This window comes from Leptodactylus fuscus, chromosome 2 (genome assembly GCF_031893055.1).
Source record: "Leptodactylus fuscus isolate aLepFus1 chromosome 2, aLepFus1.hap2, whole genome shotgun sequence".
Taxonomy (NCBI): Eukaryota; Metazoa; Chordata; class Amphibia; order Anura; family Leptodactylidae; genus Leptodactylus; species Leptodactylus fuscus.
Window position 1 is genome coordinate 219226057 of NC_134266.1, and position 19603 is coordinate 219245659.

Sequence of the window (19603 nt, forward strand, 5' to 3'; positions counted from 1 at the left end):
TGTTTAAAGAAAGAAAAACCCACAATGGTCACAAAAATAACTTGTATCTGACAAAAGTAATAATAAATAAAAATTCTATGAAAATGAACAAATGAAAGTCAGACATTGCTTTTCAACAGAATTTAAAGAAAAAATAAATCTCATGAAACAGGCCTGGACAGACATGATGGTTCCTATAACTTAGGGAGCGTTCACTCTACCGTCAGTGTCCGACAGGTAGTGTCCGCTGCTAATGTTCATTGAAAATCTCGCACGGACATTAGCATTGGACAGTAGCTGTGTCCGTGACATTCTGCATTCATTTAAATGGAGATCGGGTGCGTTCTTTTACACTCTGTGCCTGTCCTTAATCGTCCGTTCCCAATGATGTCCGACTTTTCAAGCGGACAGAAAAACCTGACATGTAGGTTTTTTCTGTCCGCTTGAAAAGTCGGACATCTTTACAAACAGACACTTAAGGACAGGCACGGAGTGTAAAACAACGCACCCGATCTCCATTTAAATGAATGCAGAATGTCACGGACACAGCTACTGTCCAATGCTATTGTCCGTGCAAGATTTTGAACAGACATTAGCAGCGGACACTACCTGTCGGACACTGATGGTAGTGTGAACGCTCCCTTAATATTTTGTTGCCCAACCTTTTGAGGCAATCGCTGCAACCAAACGATTCCTGTAACTGTCAATGAGACTTCTGCACCTCTCAGCAGGTATTTTGGCCCCTCCTCATGAGCAAACTGCTCCAGTTGTCTCGGGTTAGAAGAGGCCTTTTCCTGACAGTATATTTCACCTCCTTCCAAAGATGCTTATTAGGATTTAAGTCAGGGCTTATAGCAGGCCACTCAGAATAGTCCAATGTTTTCCTCTTAGCCATTCATGGGTGTTTTTAGCTGTGTATTTTGGGTCATTGTCCTGTTGCAAGACCCATGACCTGCGACTGAGACCAAGTTTTCTGACAATGGGCAGCACATTTCTCTCTAGAATCCCTCGATGGTCTTGAGATTTCATTGTACCCTGCACAGATTCAAGACCCCCTGTGCCAGATGGAGCAAAGCAGCCCCAGAACATAAGAGTCTCCTCCATGTTTCTCAGTAGAGACAGCGTTCTTTTCAAGATATGCTTCATTTTTCCATCTGTGAACACAGAGCTGATGTGCCTTGCCAAAAAGTTTAACTTTTGTCTCATCTGTCCATAGGACATTCTCCCAGAAACTTTATGGCTTGTCAACATGTAGTTTTGCAAATTCCAGTTTGTCAGATTCAAGTTATTTCTGTGACCATTGTGGGTTTTTCTTTCATTTAAACGAGGGGTACCAACAAGCTTGTCCACGTGTGTATAATTTACCCCAAAGTTCTATTGTATGATACAGAAATGGCTCCGTAACTGTAGTGAAAGTTGTTAATAAAATGACATACAGAACCTGTGAAATATGAAGTATAACGGTCTGTGACTTTTTTGCTATTGTGTAGGGAGGGATTTGTTGAAAATTTTTATAATATACTTTATTAGGGGGTGGACATGGGGGCAAGTGTGATCGCCCCCTTACTGTTTGTACTTTGTTTTAGTAGAAAACTAGTTCTAGCGACATAATAACTAAGCATTGCTCAGAAGGCCCATCTCATATTCACCCTGTATTGCCAATGTCTAGCCATATAGCAAATGCCAAAGGGAATGTCAGGCTCAGCTTTCATACAATACCAATGTTGTAGCTTTTGCGATAACAGAAATGGAGAAATCACTAGTTAAAAAATAAGTCGGAAGTGGGATTTTTATATAATGCAGCTTTCAAAGGATACCAAAAGCACTTTCCTAGGAGATGTAAAACTGGAGACTAGAAGTGACACCCTGCCCATCATTGGCCTTTGCTATATATGTGTGTGTATATATATGATATACACTCACCGGCCACTTTATTAGGTACACCTGTCCAACTGCTCGTTAACACTTAATTTCTAATCAGCCAATCACATGGCGGCAACTCAGTGCATTTAGGCATGTAGACATGGTCAAGACAATCTCCTGCAGTTCAAACCGAGCATCAGTATGGGGAAGAAAGGTGATTTGAGTGCCTTTGAACGTGGCATGGTTGTTGGTGCCAGAAGGGCTGGTCTGAGTATTTCAGAAACTGCTGATCTACTGGGATTTTCACGCACAACCATCTCTAGGGTTTACAGAGAATGGTCCGAAAAAGAAAAAACATCCAGTGAGCGGCAGTTCTGTGGGTGGAAATGCATTGTTGATGCCAGAGGTCAGAGGAGAATGGCCAGACTGGTTCGAGCTGATAGAAAGGCAACAGTGACTCAAATAGCCACCCGTTACAACCAAGGTAGCCAGAAGAGCATCTCTGAACGCACAGTACGTCAAACTTTGAGGTAGATGGGCTACAGCAGCAGAAGACCACACTGGGTGCCACTCCTTTCAGCTAAGAACAGGAAACTGAGGCTACAATTTGCACAAGCTCATCGAAATTGGACAATTGAAGATTGGAAAAATGTTGCCTAGTCTGATGAGTCTCGATTTCTGCTGCGACATTCGGATGGTAGGGTCAGAATTTGGCGTCAACAACATGAAAGCATGGATCCATCCTGCCTTGTATCAACGGTTCAGGCTGGTGGTGGTGGTGTCATGGTGTGGGGAATATTTTCTTGGCACTCTTTGGGCCCCTTGGTACCAATTGAGCATCGTTGCAACGCCAAAGCCTACCTGAGTATTGTTGCTGACCATGTCCATCCCTTTATGACCACAATGTACCCAACATCTGATGGCTACTTTCAGCAGGATAATGCGCCATGTCATAAAGCTGGAATCATCTCAGACTGGTTTCTTGAACATGACAATGAGTTCACTGTACTCCAATGGCCTCCACAGTCACCAGATCTCAATCCAATAGAGCATCTTTGGGATGTGGTGGAACGGGAGATTCGCATCATGGATGTGCAGCCGACAAATCTGCGGCAACTGTGTGATGCCATCATGTCAATATGGACCAAAATCTCTGAGGAATGCTTCCAGCACCTTGTTGAATCTATGCCACGAAGAATTGAGGCAGTTCTGAAGGCAAAAGGGGGTCCAACCCGTAACTAGCATGGTGTACCTAATAAAGTGGCCGGTGAGTGTATATCGCTAATTAGCAATACAGGGTGGACCGTATAGGGTTGACAAGGAGAACTTTAGAACCTGTTTTCTGCTAAAAGAAAGTACAATAGGTTCATGAAGAGTATTACAAAAAAAAGTCTGTTACACTTGTGTAGTTCTTAAACCAGTGTTTAGGAAATATCAGAAATAGTGTCAGGTGACTTAGGGTTAATTCTGTCATGAAGTGGTTAATAGTGTACCTAAGAATTCTGTAATGCATAATTGTATTTTAATAAATGGCAGAGGAACCGAATGATCCTATGATCTTGGGTCTATTCAACCTTCTTTACCCATATGCTATGCCCATATATATTAGATTTTCAGTGGATCCCGTCTATGTTGACAGGATCTGGAGAAATTCTCATCACAGGTTTCAGAATTGAAATCTCTCGGTGCTGAAAGTCCATACAGGGTTCTGTACATTAATGTGAGATTTATCAATGTAGCTCTAGAGGACTCTGTATGAGTACCAGATAGGTAAAGTGATGTGTTTATGGCATTACGTCTATGAATTCACACAAGTGAATACTAATAAATCCTAGCTCCATGTTGTCCCTAGCTGTACACACAATATACTACTCTTTTTTTTTTTTTCTTACTCTTCCACTTTGACAAGTGAAGAAGATCAAACACCATATACTGTGTTCTGCCCTTCCTTCGTCTAACTGTGTAAAGGAAATGTATGGAAGTTGTCGGTATCTCTATCTATCTATCTATCTATCTATCTATCTATCTATCTATCTATCTATCTATCTATCTATCTATCTATCTATCTATCTATCTATCTATCTATCCTCCTATCTATCTATCTATCTATCTATCTATCTATCTATCTATCTATCTATCTATCTATCTATCTATCTATCTATCTATCTCATATCTATCTATCTATCTATCCTATATGTATATACTGTATTTATTTTTATAATACATGATGCTAAGGACAGGCGGCTGATGAATCTGATTCCCTCTGTCACTACTACTATAGTTATATATGGTGGGGGACAAGAAAGACTGACTAAATATAGTGTATATTTGGATTGAGGGAATGTAGCAGTGTGGTGGGAACCCGTATAACAGAGGGGGTGGCTGTTACTGAGAACACGGGAGGATCCTTACGCCTGTTGACCATATTAGGAGTCTGTTCAGACTGCAGAGAAATGTCTTCAGACTTGTGTTTATCTTCAGAGATCTGCACTTACCAGATGTCGTCAGGTACTCGCATGTTTTCCGTAATGTAGTAACAAAATGAACATTACTTATACTCAACTCTTATGAATGAGTTTTATGCACAGAAATCCTCTTGATACATAAATCTTGGGATAAAGTGGTATTTTCCAAAAGGGATTGCAACATATTCATTCATGGGGAGGGGGCACAATGCTCAAGCATTTAGCGGCTCATCTGTTTATTATCAAGGCATGACATTGCATTCTCCTAAAGCCATAATAGTCACAGAAAACCGTGAGGAGACTTTACAAAAGAAAAGGTGAACACAAAATAAAATGTTTGATTCCACCACCTAACTAACCGTGAAGATCCACCTGTTAATAAAACATATACAATTTTTTTTTTTTTTTTAAGGTAAAACCCCTGGCAGCGAAGTGGAGCAAATGCAATGCTGTGGTAAAACAATGCCACAATTTACAGTTCCTGCAAAGTGGATGAGATTCTGTCTAATCCTGTCCACACATTGCAGAAAAAAATCTGCAGAAGAAATGCTGTCATTTAAAAAACGCTCTCTTTGTAAATCGCAGCATGTGAATAATACCTACAGAAACACTGACGGTTTCCCTATAGATATAGAAGCAGAAAGTCTGCAAAGCAAAACTGTGGACTTCTGTGAGATACAATGTGGAAAAAAATGCAATGGGTTTCCGCCGCAGTATTTTCCACTGCGTTTTTCAGCTGTGGCCCACTACGTGGGGCCTTAGCCTTATTACTTTTTTTGCAAATTTTTTTTTTTTTTTTTTCTCCAGTCCCACAAGGAAACTTGAATATGCAATTATCTGTATAACGTGCTGCAATTGTTCTGTATTGCTGTATATTGTCCTTTTCAGCAGATGCATAGTAGGCCCTACTCAGTGGCGTAACTACCGCCATAGCAGCAGAGGCAGCTACCACAGGGCCCGGGACATTAGGGGCCCGGTGACAGACGCTACCGCTGCTATCATTATACTCGGGGGTCTTTTCGGACCCCCGAGTATAATGATCGGCGGACCGGGAGAGGTAAGAAACATAAAAAACACTGTTACTTACCTTTCCACGATCCAGGCAGGCTTTGGCCTAGTCGTCTGACCCCGGCCTGCGTCCCAGGTCATGTGACATCTGACATCATTGAAGATCGACTACTTCGAAGGCCGACAGCGTAGGAGCCGGGAGATAGGTGAGTAACAGGGTTTTTTTTTTTAATGTTTTTCTCCCCCTGGCTCTCTGATTATTATACTCTGTGGTCTGAAAAGATGTATTTTATGGCAGGGGAGGCTCAGCTCCTCCAGTGTCAGCTCTAAAGCAGAAGCTGCACTAGTTATGGCAGCCTTGCGTTACCCGTGCAGTCTCTGTGGCTAGGAAGGCTGAAGGACCAGTGATGGCATCACCTAGTGCCAAGAAGTCCTTCAGTGAGGAGCAGAAATTCTGCCGAATGAATGCTCTAATATGGAGAGAGAGGCATTGTAGATGGGTATTTTAGGTAGGAGTCTCTTCTCAGTTGTGAGGATGCTCCTCAGATTGTGGGAGAGGAGGAATTGGGAAATGGTTTGTTATAATTTTGGAAGGTCTGTTTAGGTATATTGTGCTGTCCAGTGATATTTTCAGTGCTGCTGGTGTTGCTTCTATATTGCCATGCACAGTGAGATCTTGTTCTGCACTGTCATTTGGGGAAGTATTTTGTTTTATTCTTCTTGAAGTGTTGTATTGTAATATTTGGTTGGCTCGGGTGAGGGTATTATATGTACAGCTCCACAGTAGTGCTGAATTTTTCAATACATTATAAAGTACCCATAAACGTTACAAAATCCATCTTGCCTTGCAAAAATAACACAAAGCTTTCATATGGCTATATCAATGGAAAAATAAAAGAATTTGACTGGGCCACACAGAGCTCAACCTCATCCAATATCACTGTCTGACCTCACTGCTCTTCTGGTTTAATCTCTTAAAGACTGAACCAATTTTATTTTTTTTTGCAATTCAGTTTTTTCCTACCCCACATTTAAGAGCCATAAATTTTATTTTTAGGTTCACACAGTCAGTCACAGTATGGCTTATTGCTTGTGGGGCAAATTGTCCTTTGTAATCCGCACATTCTCAGAAGTGTAACTTTATCATATTTACATGCACGGAACAAGGTAAAGTGTCTTTTTATCACCGGATAAGATGTAGTTTTTATTTATACCATTTTAAGGAATATCTGATGGTTGGATTACTGTCAGTTTAATTCTTTTATAGAAGGTTAAGTGGATATTGTTTTTTTTTTATGGTTACAGCATTGAACATATGGGATAAATGTTTTTATTTATTAATTTAGTGTGTATATATTCCAATAGCTTTGTCCTATAGTATATAGCCATAGGACATCCCAAAACTAGTACAGATTTGCAGTACAGGAGACTGTGAAATCAGCATTTAGCCTCATGCACCCAACCGTGTGCTAGCCGTGTTTTTCATGGCACTCTGACCCATTCATTTCTATGGCCCTATACACATGACCATGTATTTTCACAGTCTAGTGTATAGCGCAATGAGTAAAACTCAAGACAGGTCCTATTCATACCTGTCTGTTTTGCATCTCATACTCTGTGGAGCCACAGAGGCAGACAGATGTCATCCATGCCATTCAATCACAGTGCCATGGTCGTGTGCCTGTTGCTTTAGGCTAGATTCACATGACTGTGAGAGAGCTGGATTTACCAGCCTGAACAGTATGGCAGGATTTGGGATCCTTACATTATAGTCATCAGCTTGGAGTCCCTGCGCCCCCTGAAATACTGTGCAGTACATGCCTTTATTTAAAAAAATAAAATAAATTATATCTATTATCCAATCTCTTATTTTTAGTTAGGCAGGGCTACTGTTTTCCATCTAATTTCATATTTATTTTTTTTGTTATGCAGTATCAGGATCATTCATGTGATCAGTCCAACTTCTGGAGGTTGGGTGGAAGTCTGTATCCATTACATTCATGTGTTTGAGCAACATAAATTTGGAGACTCACATTTGGTACAGAATGTGCATCCTTCTTCTAGCTATAGGTTTATTCTTAAAGACATTATAGATTTAGAAGTTTCAGAATCTGGGGTTTGATTGTGGGACTCCATTAATTTCTCACACAATCTGGTAGTTATATCACATATTATATAGTACATGTATGTTTGTTTTCTCACATGGCACGTGCGCCATTTAACCATGGGCAGAATTGTTTGGCTATGATCATGTGATTCACCTTTGATTCTCCCATAGGTGGTGCTTGATTTTAAATAGTCTTGAGTTGTATCTGGACACCATGCTATGAGTAAGAGGTAGTCAGCCTTGAAACACCAAGCTACATCCACCAAGTTCTTCTTTATGTTCAACACATGAAGAATAAAAGTAAAATTTGACATTCTCTCCCATGCTGTATTACACATTTGGATATGCGATTTATGCATATGCTCCCTTTTTCTTGCATTTTGTATTAAAAACACTTCCCTATTGAACCTTAACGTCCCTTTTTCCTCAAGGCTATACAGATTATTGGGAATACGTGTTCCTAGAAAAGATTGTTCTCAGTAATTGATTTGATCATTGTAGTGTATAAAGAGCGTGCAGATGAGCACAACAGTCTTTAAAGAGACAGGAGCATGCACAGAGGTGGTCAGCTAGGAAACTGGTAAAAAAAATAAAGTACCCCTTTCCTAGTGTACTAATTTATTTGCAATGAAACTTTAAGTAGCTCAGGATCATATGTTGCACTAGGAAGCAGTATTGAGGGGTAAGGGGGATGTGCTGGAAAAAAAAAAGTTCACATACTGACCCATGCGCCACCCTTAATGCTGGATGTGACCCAGTCGAGTGATATAGCTTTAATAACTCAGTTTTCTATTCCTGAACAAGTTGTTGTATGGGTTAGACCACTTAATGTATCCATAGTGTGCACTGCTTACCTAAATGGCTATTAAGGCCCTGGGTGGCGTTTCAGGAATCATCAGTTTTCCTCCTGATCTAAGGAACCTTCTGCTCTTCCCTCCCCACCCCTCAAAGGTTGCGGGTCATTTTTACCCTCTCCCTGTTATTCTCCCTTTCCTTCCTCTTCCCCATTACATGTTTCCCTGGTCTTTGTCTCTCCTGTATATTTTCTTGCTTGTTTGTTCCTATGCTCATCTGTATTTACCTGTTATTTGATCTCGCACTTCTAGGCCCTCGCACCATTATCAGTTTATTATGTCTTCAGCTGCTGGAGGGGTTTTGTTCCTCAGCGAGGCCTGCCTGCCTCGTATCCTGTTTTAGTCATATCGTGTTTCTCTTGGTTTGTTCTTCCACCCCCCCACCCCCTTTTTTTTTTTTTTTATAAAAATCCTTAATAAACTTATTACATATAAATAAGTGTGCAACCTTTATCCTTTGTTCACATCTGGGTTGGAAGCAATGTAACTAACCTATAAATCACACAACACTATTCTGGATAGACAGCATTTATTTTGAGCAGACCTCATTGTAACCAATGCAGTTTTTACCACATTATACCTGTCCATTATTTCCATAGCTTTATCTGTTAGCACAAAGAAGAATCATGAACATATTTTTTTGAAAAAACAAAACATGAAATTCTTTTTATTTGGTGAGCGGGAAAATAGAATAATTTACTATGAGTGGTAGAAGAGATTCCAGACTCTTTTTGCTGTTCACTCTGGAAGGGGGGCAAACTTGCAGTCAAAACCTTTCACTATGGGAACCAGGTCCTTCATGAGATCTGATCACACTGCCACTTCGGAGAGGGACGAGTAGGACAAAAAGCAGGAACGTTTTATGGGCGCGTCGCTAATACAGCCCACCTGTCCCTCCAAGTATAATATATTATAACAGATAGAAACATTATTACATGAAGATGCCCCTCTGGTCTGGCTGGTTCAGAAGATTCAACCGCTCATTACCATCCGGACAAGCTCTGCAAAAGAAGCAAAATGCTAAATTATTAAGAAGCCTGAGCTGCGCAAGGAACGTGACCCAGCGGTTTAGCAAAGGAAATATGAACAACTTTTGAAGCCTTGTAATGCCCAAGGTTACAAAGCATTGCTTCAAAGAGTTGTTTCATATGAAATAAAGCATAAACTACAGAGAGGCCTGTAATACCAGCAAGTCAAGAGAGCACACATTCCCATATAGAGGTGACAAGAGCTCCTATATTAGCAGATGGGGCTACTGAGACATTGAGCTTCCAAACCAAACTATACAGATATTACGTCCACTTGTTACCTACATAATCTGGAATCCTAGATACTTGACACGAATGATACGAAGTGGCAAGTGTCTTATTACAAATACATAAAAACTGGACACCTTCAGGATCTTAAAATACTTTTGTGCATTATGTTATTGCTGTATTGTGCACCGAACACTTCTGATTCTGGCCACAATTAGTTTCCTAATACACTTAAAGAAGACCTTTCATGTCCTCAGGAACATGCGGTTTTATATACCGCTAGAAAACAAAGTGCGCCGAATTCAGCACACTGTAGACTTTCCTCTTCTGTACCCTCGGGGCTGGAGATATCTGTGCCATTACCAATCTCTGCCCACTGTCAAAAGAGAATTCCTGACAGTATAGCTGGGCAGTAAGTAACGCCTCTCCTAATAGTACTTGTCCATAGAGTAGTACTGGGGGGGTGTTTTCACCGCTCAGCGTCATTGCTGGGTGGTAATGGACACCCCCTCTGACAGTACAGAGCTATAGGCGAGTACTGTCAGGGGGCATTCCTCACAGCCCAGCTAGACTGTCAGGAATGCCCTTCTGAAGGTGGGCAGAGATTGGTAACGGCAGCAATTTCTCCTGCCCGAGTGCACATAACAGGAAAGCCGACTGTGTGCTGAATTCAGCTTTCTAGCGATATATAAAACTGCATATGTCTTAGAACTTGAAAGGTCCTTTTGAAACATTGTGCAATATACTGATTGGCTTATGAATAGATACCCCGAATACCACCATACCCACACCCACACCCTATACTGGGTGAAAAGTGGACAGACTAGCCCCTCAAGCTATCCTACAAATTATAGAGGGCTGATCGTCTCTCCTGACATTTCATGACATATACCATTTACTGCAGACAATTCTGGATCATCTTTCATCAGAACTCTGTTGTGCGGTTTCTCTATTAGGATTCCTAGAACATTTTTGAAACTGACAATGCAGAGTTCCAAGAGAAGATGATACTGAACAGTTTCACGCAGACAGCAAGTACTTACTAAAATAGACATGTCAGGAGCGGTGACAGACCACAATTAAAGGTTTTTAATAATATGTTGTCCACAGAATATGAAGAAGATCAGGAAAATATATACTGAAATAGAATAATGTTTTGCCCATCCGGAGAACTACAGGAGCCCCTCTCTCCCAGATCATCTATTAAGCTTTACTAATCATTAAGACAAGTCATCTACTGCATACTAAGCATATATTGAATGGCATAGGCGGAAATATTTCTAGAATCTACAGAAAAGTTGGAAGCAATCAGCAGATTGCCATCAGCGATGAAGCAAAGAGTTTAAGAACTGCAGGAGAGAAAAAACCAACGCGTTTCACACACAAATCTAATCTCACACTTATACTGGACCAATGCCTGTCTGAACACGACAAGAGAACTTGGGACTTCTCATATGATAGAGATTTAAAATCTTATTTGCACATCGGGCTGGAAATTTCAGAATGTCTGATCTCATTTTTATGTGGATTTGTAATACTTAAACAAGAAAAGGAAAAAAAAAAAAAAAACCACGCTCAAAATAAAAGACACCTCCCACCACCACTTTTTATTTATTTTTTCATGACCTAATCTTAGGATAAGCCACAATTTTATGATATATCGGGGTCTGACACCAGGCCCAGTCAACTGTATGGAGTGGCTTCTGGCGCTTATACTGTTAACAATATGGGGGCAGAAGCAGAAAGCTCCACCCTCTGTATAGTGACCGGCACCTTCACTGCTCCCATAGACCTAAATAGGCCCTGGGCTGCTGAGAAGACATAAGTCTGAACAACCCTTAAATGAAGAAGGGTGGGGAGAAAAAATAAATAAAAAAAAAATCCCACAACCCTCTTGAAGCAAGATTTTGCCTTTTTACATGAGGGACTACACCATAAAAACACAGAACATCAAAATGAAATGCAGCCATGAGGATTTTAAAAGTGTGAACACATCCTTAGCAGTTTATTTGGCTCACAATCCTACACATGGCCATAAAAGCAGACGGTATATTCTCCAGGTCATCAATGTACAAGCTTCCACTCTACTGTCCATTGGTAAAGCAGGGACTTCTAGATTTGTGTTTTATGGCTTATGGCAAGAAGCTGGAGCCGGCTTTTCATCCACTGCTCACACATCAGTTCACACTCAGTCACTGCAGCACATACAGCTTTCTGCAAAGGAGTATTGTTTGGCAGAGTGCCGCTTGGAGAACGTCATTTCTCTAGAGTAGCTAACTAGTAATATGCAGCTCTGGCACAGCAGAAAGCATGCAGAGACAAGCCAAGGCATCCAGAAGATTCAAGAGGCTTAGAAAAGGGGAGGAAGAGTCAAAAAATAATCACAAACTGAACCGGATGATGGAACCAGCGTACCCAGGGGGTGAAGTCACTGCAGGATAACCCTGACAAATTCTGTAGGAAGGAAGATTCATCAGACACACCAGAGACATGGTACCCAGACCCAAAATTACCAAAGGACATCTCAGAATAACCCCAGTAAATGACAAAGAGGGGAGAAAAAGTAGTTCCTGTCTCAAAGCAGCCATAGAATGACAAACATTCATAATGCGCTTTTCTTACACACAGGACTTGTCGAGTTTCTTCCTTTGTCATGCACCTCTTAAGAGATGATGGCTGGCTGCCGAGATGGCAGAAACTCGGATGTCCTCTATACAAATGCGGAACCCAAAATAAATAAAGGCTCTGACGTTCTTACTACTTTTCTAGAGTTATCCTTTCAAACATTGGATAGACTAGTGGACTACGAGCAAGAAACTGTATGAAATAACCATTAGTTATCCATTAAAGGAAATCTGGCAGTAACAGATAAATAAAAATAAAAATTAGGGGCCTTTTAATAGGACTAGAAACAGTTTTGTGGGCAGATACCACTGAAGCATCACGGACATAACCTGCTTTTTATGGATGAATCTCAAGAGCACTGGGTGTCAGATTTGCCTACAGACAGCTGCAAATGCTCCATCTCTCATCTGACATCAGTGCCCAATGTCTCCCCTAAGCCATGACTGACATGACCAGCCTCTGTCTGCATCACAGTTAAGTGAAGGAAAATGTACTTTCCGATTGATCTACATTTCCATAAAAAGTTTACGTTTTCTCTCTAGTCTCCACCATTACTACTAAACATTCAGTGCAGTTAGTGGATGACCTGTGACTAGAATAGACAAGGGGGTGTGAAGTCTGTGAATGACCCTCATGAGGTCACTGCTGAAGGGACTGGCACAGCTGAACATTTGACTGACAAGCAATGGTTATTTCATTACTCTACAGTGTGGTTTTTGTTTATTTTTAAAGTTGTCAGCAAATACCAAGACTCCCCAATCTACCCACTGGACTATTCTACATTACAAATGATAAACTGAAAGTTTTTCCACCAAAGCAATGGAATATATATTGGATATTCCAGAAACAACTTACTAGTAAGACTCTGACCATAGATATTCCCACCACTAACAACAACAGAAACATCTATACTCGGCATCTTCCAGGCTTTCCTGTTCTTTCGGTTAGTGAGGTCCCTGTTCTCAAGACCCTTAGATCATGCAGGTAACATAACATATGTGGTTACAAAGCTCCTTTAAATCAATAAGAAGCATTACAAAACATTTCACTTTGTGCTGATCTTTGTTAGTACTCATCTGGAAGGTTTCTATGATCTAGCAGATCAAGTACACGTTACCTTCATAATTAATGCAACCATTGGCATCTTCATGGCCCTGCACTAGCAGCTCCACTTCGTCTTCAGTTAACTTTTCTCCTGAAAAATTAGAAGTAGAAATTCAAGTCAAACACTTCCATGTATAAAAAAAACCCCAAAACAAAAACAAAAAAAAAAAAAAAAAAAAAACAACTAGGCTGAGGCATAAGGCCAATGGTAGATTTGATTTCTACTTCCCACATCTACTGGAGCAGAGGTAGGCTACCCATTTTGTTTGGCGTGCAGATTTTCTTTAGAAAAAAAAAAAAAAAAAAGCTGGTAGATACTTAAGGCTAACGATTCCTATACTAAGGTCATATGCCCCAAACCATAACACAGAAGTACTGCCGCCAGATACTATAGGACACACATGTTCACTGCCATATCCTGGAACTTTTATGTAAAGTGCATTCACAGTGAGTTTTTTGCACAAAGAAAAAAAAAAAACCCCTGCATTTTTTTGCGCAAAAACACAGTTATGCAAAATAATGTCCCTTTCACACGGTATTATGTCCCAACTTTTAAAATATTCTAATTTTCACCACTCACTAGCTATTATTATACTGTAGGGTCTCTTTAGACCTAGGAGTATAATAAGCGAGGGGGCCAAGAGGGGTGACAAACATATGACGGCTCTGTGTTCTCGTCGGTGCTTCTGCCTGAAGTCAACGACCGCTGATTGGGTTCAGGGGTCACATCAGTATCATTATCCATAATGAAGCCAGACATAACCCGAGGCCCTATCAGTGGTCGCTGACTTCAGGAAGAAGTGCCAAAGAGCCACTCCAGAGCACAGAGAAGGCGAGTAACTTTTTTTTTTTTTTTTAAAGTTTTTATCACCTCCTCTGGGGCTCCGCTTATTATAATGTTGAGGGGGACTCTTCAGAGCCCAGAATATAATAGTTTTATTTCAGCTGTTTTTTGTTCTGATCGAAACAGCTGGGCAAGGACTCTGGCATCCTGTGCCAGGGAAATAAGCTTTGCGGGCCACTCTTGGCATGCACGCTAAGGGTTGCCGACCCCTGTACTAGAGCAGCAGCAGAACAGCACATTATATACAAGAGATGACCAACTTATAAAGTTCTAATTACCTAGCGTGCAAAGAACATGACGAAGCTCTGACCCCATGACTGTGCCATTGCCTTCCTTATCAAATACTCTCAGCCCCTCAACATAGTCTTCTTGTCCACCCTGGTCCTTGTTCTTTGCAATGGTTTGCATCATAGGCAGGAACTGATCAAAGCCAAGGGTCTTGCTGTTCAGCTCTGAAAGATCAGAAGAATTTGAGGACGAAAAGAACCATTATTAGTAGTCTTGAGAAGCTCATATATGCAAATGCAGTATTCTAGCACACAAAATTATATTCACAAGCTACAAATGGATCTCCAATTCGTCATGAGAACCTAAACATTTTTAAGGTTGAGTGGCTTAGTACCTAGTAGGGTCAGACTGAACATTCAGCTTCATGTATGCAACTGACTACTACAATATTATTTCCTTAGACAGATCACTCACCGTCAGCCTTAGGGTTTCCCAATACTTTGAGAACCTCAGCATTGGTGGGGTTTTGTCCCAAAGCCCGCATGACATCTCCACACTGGTTGTAAAGGATTTTGCCATCTCCAGTACGGTCAAAGAGAGCAAAAGCCTCTCTGAAATCTGGTATGAAGAAGCAGAGAAAATGGAGCAATTATATCATATCCCATTAATACTTCCATATATAGATCCACCGCTATTCTATTTATTCAGTACAAAATATCCTCCCGGGAATGGCATCCTTCAACATCAACAACAATGCAACCCCCAGTGACAATGACAGAATAATAATATAAGATGGTATATCACTGGATGCAATGGACAACAATTCTAGTTAAACTCATATTGGTAAACCTCCCTAATGTCTCATGTGGACTAAGCATTCTCCTACCTGCAGGTGACAAAAGAATTCCTAACCATAGTGTAAGATTTTGAGAGGGGGGGGGGGGGGGGGCACACAAAAAATACCACCACAATGGGGCAGTAGTCAAACTTTAAGCACTGTATATTATTTGTAAATCTATCAATAAGTAGCCAATACAGGCCATGCAGCAGTGTAAAAATATAATCGTCTCAGAACATTATGGGATAGTAACCTTATATGTCCAGGCACCATCTGTACATTAAAGGACACGGCTGGTACAGCTTTATTTGTGTGTAATGAAAATAACCTCTATCACAAAAGTGTCTATACCACTATATACGCAATGCTACCTCCTATGACGCCCTTGCTACCTCGTGTCACCCCCTCTACCTCAGGTTGAACTATTACTCTGTAATGTATCTTTTTGTCTGTACTTGAACCCTACAAATTGTGAAGTGCTGTGGAATATGTTGGCGCTATATAAATAAGATGTATTAATAAGAAAGTTATCATCATCATCATCCAGTAGTTCCCATACTGCACTGGTATCTTGGACTGACCAAGGGTATTACCTATATAGAGTTTCTCTGTTAAGTAGACAGATAGATACTAGTGTATGTGTCTTCAAATGAACCTCTCAGGTGACTTTTGCTACCTAAGAGTAGGATGATGGAGAGAAGCTGATCTCCATGACATACAAGCTTATGCGAAATGGAACAGTATTTCTGAGTAAAAGCAGAGGACATCCCGACAAGACTCCTAGGAGACAGACTCCTGCTAGCCTTACCTAAACACAGAGGCTGACTGCTTTGATACATCCAATATGTACAGAACAGGCTGTCAATCATTGTGTGTAGGCAGGGTAAGAAGGACTTAATAGAACTCCTGAGAGTCTGGTCAGGATTTACTCAGCTCCAAATCCCATAAACCTATGTTACAGAGCTCAGCTTCTCTCCTTCTAGAATACACTGCTCATAGGGCAGCAGAAAGTATCCAATAGGTTCCCTTTCAATAAGGCAATTACATTATAAGGCTTTTGAGGACAGAGACTAATATGAACATTATCAAATAGTGTCCACCATGAGCAGGGATATCCTAGGACTATCTACCATTTCAGTTCCTGTGATCTGTAAGCTTTTCTCCTTTACCCAGCACAGGCTGTTCCAGGCAGAGAGCTGTAGTCAGACAAGGTAGCAGACAGCTTGCTACTTCCTTCCTGTGGCACTCCCTGTATCCACCCCTCCTGCTGCATTCCAGGGAGTGAAGCTGAAACCATCCCACATAACTACCTCCCATGGTAATGCAAACCAGAGAACGCTGCTACGTCTATCAGGGCCCATGTAAAGTGTTACACTACCCCTGAGTGCAGATCCTAATGTAACATTATGGAATCAGCAGACAGGATGGGAGCCGGTAGCTGGAGGCCTTTCCCAGAGAGGAATGCGCGGTCCTGACTCCCATCATTGACTCCTCCCCAGCTCTGTACTAACAGCTCAGAATGAGGCTTTGTTACCATATAAGGCATCCACAAAGCAGCTTGGCAGCCATCTTCATAAAGAGGAAGGGAGGGGGAGTAGGGTTGTGTCAAAAAGAACAAGGCAAAGAACTGCATGTATAACATAACATCCTCACAACAGGCGCAGGCAGTCACCACCTTATAAGGCTGCCGCCGACCATATACATACCACAGAATCACTCTTATATACCCCCCTGTGTATCACATGACAGATGCTTTTATTCCTTATCCTTGATACATCACATCAAACTTAACCTAGTGAATAAAGTCCTGTATTAGTAATGTATAGTATTACAACAAGTCCACAAGATCTATTTAATATTAGACTTGCTGCCTTGGACTAGGACTACATACAGACTACAGTCCAGGAGCTTAAGCAGTGGATACACAATACCAAGTAAAAAGAGTAGCGCACAAGTTTCATGTTTCAGGCTGTGGTGTAACAAACTGATGTATTGTATGAGATTACACTGCAGAACTGAATGCAACAGGCATATTACAGCTGTACAGTCACACAACGGCATGCACTTTAGTGAAGGGAAAGTTATTAAAGGAATTGTCCAGAAGATCTGCCCATCAACTGTATCTAATACCACATCTCATCACCATTCACGTCACCAGCAATAGACAGTCAGGGACAGATGTGGAACTGTTTTTATAAAGAACAAGACATGTTTTTCTAATCTGGGAAACTCTTTACAACGGTGTTGCGATACACAATAAACTGTGGTTAATTATAACATACTTATGGGAAGAAAAATTATATGTACAAGCACTTTCATATGACCCCTTAAAGACATAAGAGTATCCCTTGGCCATTTCCTTTGGGTAACGTGTATGCTGAGCCACTGCTCTTGGGGCCTCCATTGTTATGATCAGTAGTGTTCCCACAGGTCCTACTACCCACCAATCTAGCAGTTACCCCCAATCTAGTAAATAGGGAATAACTTGTCACGGAGTATCACTTTAATACGTACAAATGATAGACTTGTACACTATTGGAATTACAAGCAAATAGGGAAATTTCTGCTAAAACTGTAAGTACTGGAGGGAACTAGAGAACAGCCGGCCATACACACAGGGCAGGTGTCACTCATTCTGCTGTCAATCAAAGTACTTGGATTCTGAATAGAGAGAGGAAGCCACAACCAGATACTGTGGCCCATGGCTTATCTACCAGAGGACAGAAGGACAGGGCATGTTGAAATTCAACTGCCCAATCCTCAGGTCTGCAGACCTGCTGTCAGACCCAAAGAATGACCTAACATGTACGGCCAGGTTCAGGACAACCCCTACAGATGAGAAGATCTAATGATCCAGGGTACTCTCCCTTTCGGATTGTCCAACAGCTCCATACATTAGACATTACATACATAATACAGGTATTAGTAGGATCTGCTATGGGGAGGAGGGATGGGTGGGTGGGGTAGTAATCCTTCACAACACACAAGTCACTTACCACCTATCAGATGGGGGGGAAATTCAATCTGGACACCAGAAGAAAGGAGAGACAGACAGGAATGAGAAGTGAAGGGGGTGCTGGAAATGGAAGACGACTGGAAGAAGTCAGGAAAAACACAGCAGCAATGATCCCTAAACCACCAGTTATTAGGAGCAACCGACGAGATCGTTCACTTACCGGCGATCTGATCTTCTGGGAAGTCACACTATGGGATACAAGAGAAGGAAAAGTTGTCACCAATGCAATATCAAAACCCATCCACACCCATAACCTGTGCAGCCAGGGCCTAAAGATTACGTCATATGTATACTGAGCCCAGAGCAAAGGTGAGTCTGCTCCATACTGCACTCCCCTATAGGACACCCGCCATTAACCCAGCGGGGCGCTATACCCAGGACCCGGCGGCTGCAGTGTGCAGGACATGAGCACTACTTCATTACAAGGCTGGGGATGACACCTCACAGACACCCCACTCACCATGTTGCCTGCTCGTCCCTCTTCCGGAATGTGAATGTCGTGGGCCGGGGAAGCGCTTTCTATTGCTGACTACGTCACCGGCCCGGTCTGACCACGCCCAGCCTGAGACACTACACAAGGCTGTGACGGCGGCCCCGCTCCCGGCATACTCCTTGTCACTAGCGCCATCTGCTGCCACTAGTCTGTATTGCGGACTGCTTGATGCAAAAGCATTCTGCAATGTTTAGTTGTTCACACACAGCATTTACAGTGGCGTTTTTTTTTAAATGTATATCATTGTAGATAGCTGCTAATCCTATTAATATTATAAATGTGAAAGTTTGGATGTTTGTGTGTTTGTTCCTCAATCACGCAAAACCCGCTCCACCGATTTGGCTGAAATTTTCCACAAACATAGTTACTACACAGGATTGCGCAATAGGCTACTTTTTGTCACAATAGCACACATACGTTTTTCCCAGGACCTCCACAAAACCCAAACTCACACCACCATCTCTTCAATGTCACACACTTTGGACCATAGCAAGCCACAAAATTCCTATTACCCTCTACAGTCTCGCCCCTAACCCCACACAATCATATTTACATATACTTTACCACTTTCACCCTCACCTTAACAATACTCCAGGAGGCTACCTCTTTAACGTTCCGGAGCAGCCATGTTTGCCGACCCCCACCGCTCTGACAATCCGCAACACCGCATGAAACCAGTGAAAAAACACATAGCACTTACACCATGATGAGACAGACGTATAGACGACAAACTGGGTGCCTACGCGTTTGAAGGCCGTAGCCCCTTCCTCATGGCAAGACCAATCCAAAATGGTTAACGTGGCAAAAATGGCAAAGGGTATGTGATATGATATGGCAGGGTTAACTGGCCATAAGAGATACGGCACACAAGTCCCTTCAACCATTTGATCACCACATCATACACGACACACTTGTCTGTGTGT

At 41.7% G+C, this 19603-nt stretch overlaps 1 protein-coding gene and 1 long non-coding RNA gene across 4 annotated transcripts in view; one reads left to right on the plus strand and one right to left on the minus strand.

The window, feature by feature from the left end:
- The window catches only part of LOC142195709 (uncharacterized), a 293946-nt gene that overhangs the window by 169424 nt on the left and 104919 nt on the right, over window positions 1-19603 (plus strand). The gene's annotated exons all lie outside the window — the stretch shown is intronic.
- On the minus strand, window positions 8789-18755 carry MYL6 (myosin light chain 6). Of its 3 annotated transcripts, none has more exons than XM_075265702.1 (7): window positions 18648-18755; window positions 18348-18375; window positions 14808-14951; window positions 14384-14557; window positions 13275-13352; window positions 11948-11986; window positions 8789-9277 (listed from the first exon to the last, which is right to left on the minus strand). In XM_075265702.1, the coding sequence occupies exons 1-6, from the start codon at window positions 18648-18650 to the stop codon at window positions 11961-11963; spliced, it is 453 nt and encodes a 150-aa protein (XP_075121803.1). In that variant the 5' UTR covers window positions 18651-18755; the 3' UTR covers window positions 8789-9277; window positions 11948-11960. The 3 variants fall into 3 exon arrangements, with proteins under 3 accessions (XP_075121803.1, XP_075121804.1, XP_075121801.1); XM_075265703.1 differs by having other exon boundaries at window positions 11918-11986; XM_075265700.1 differs by lacking the exon at window positions 11948-11986.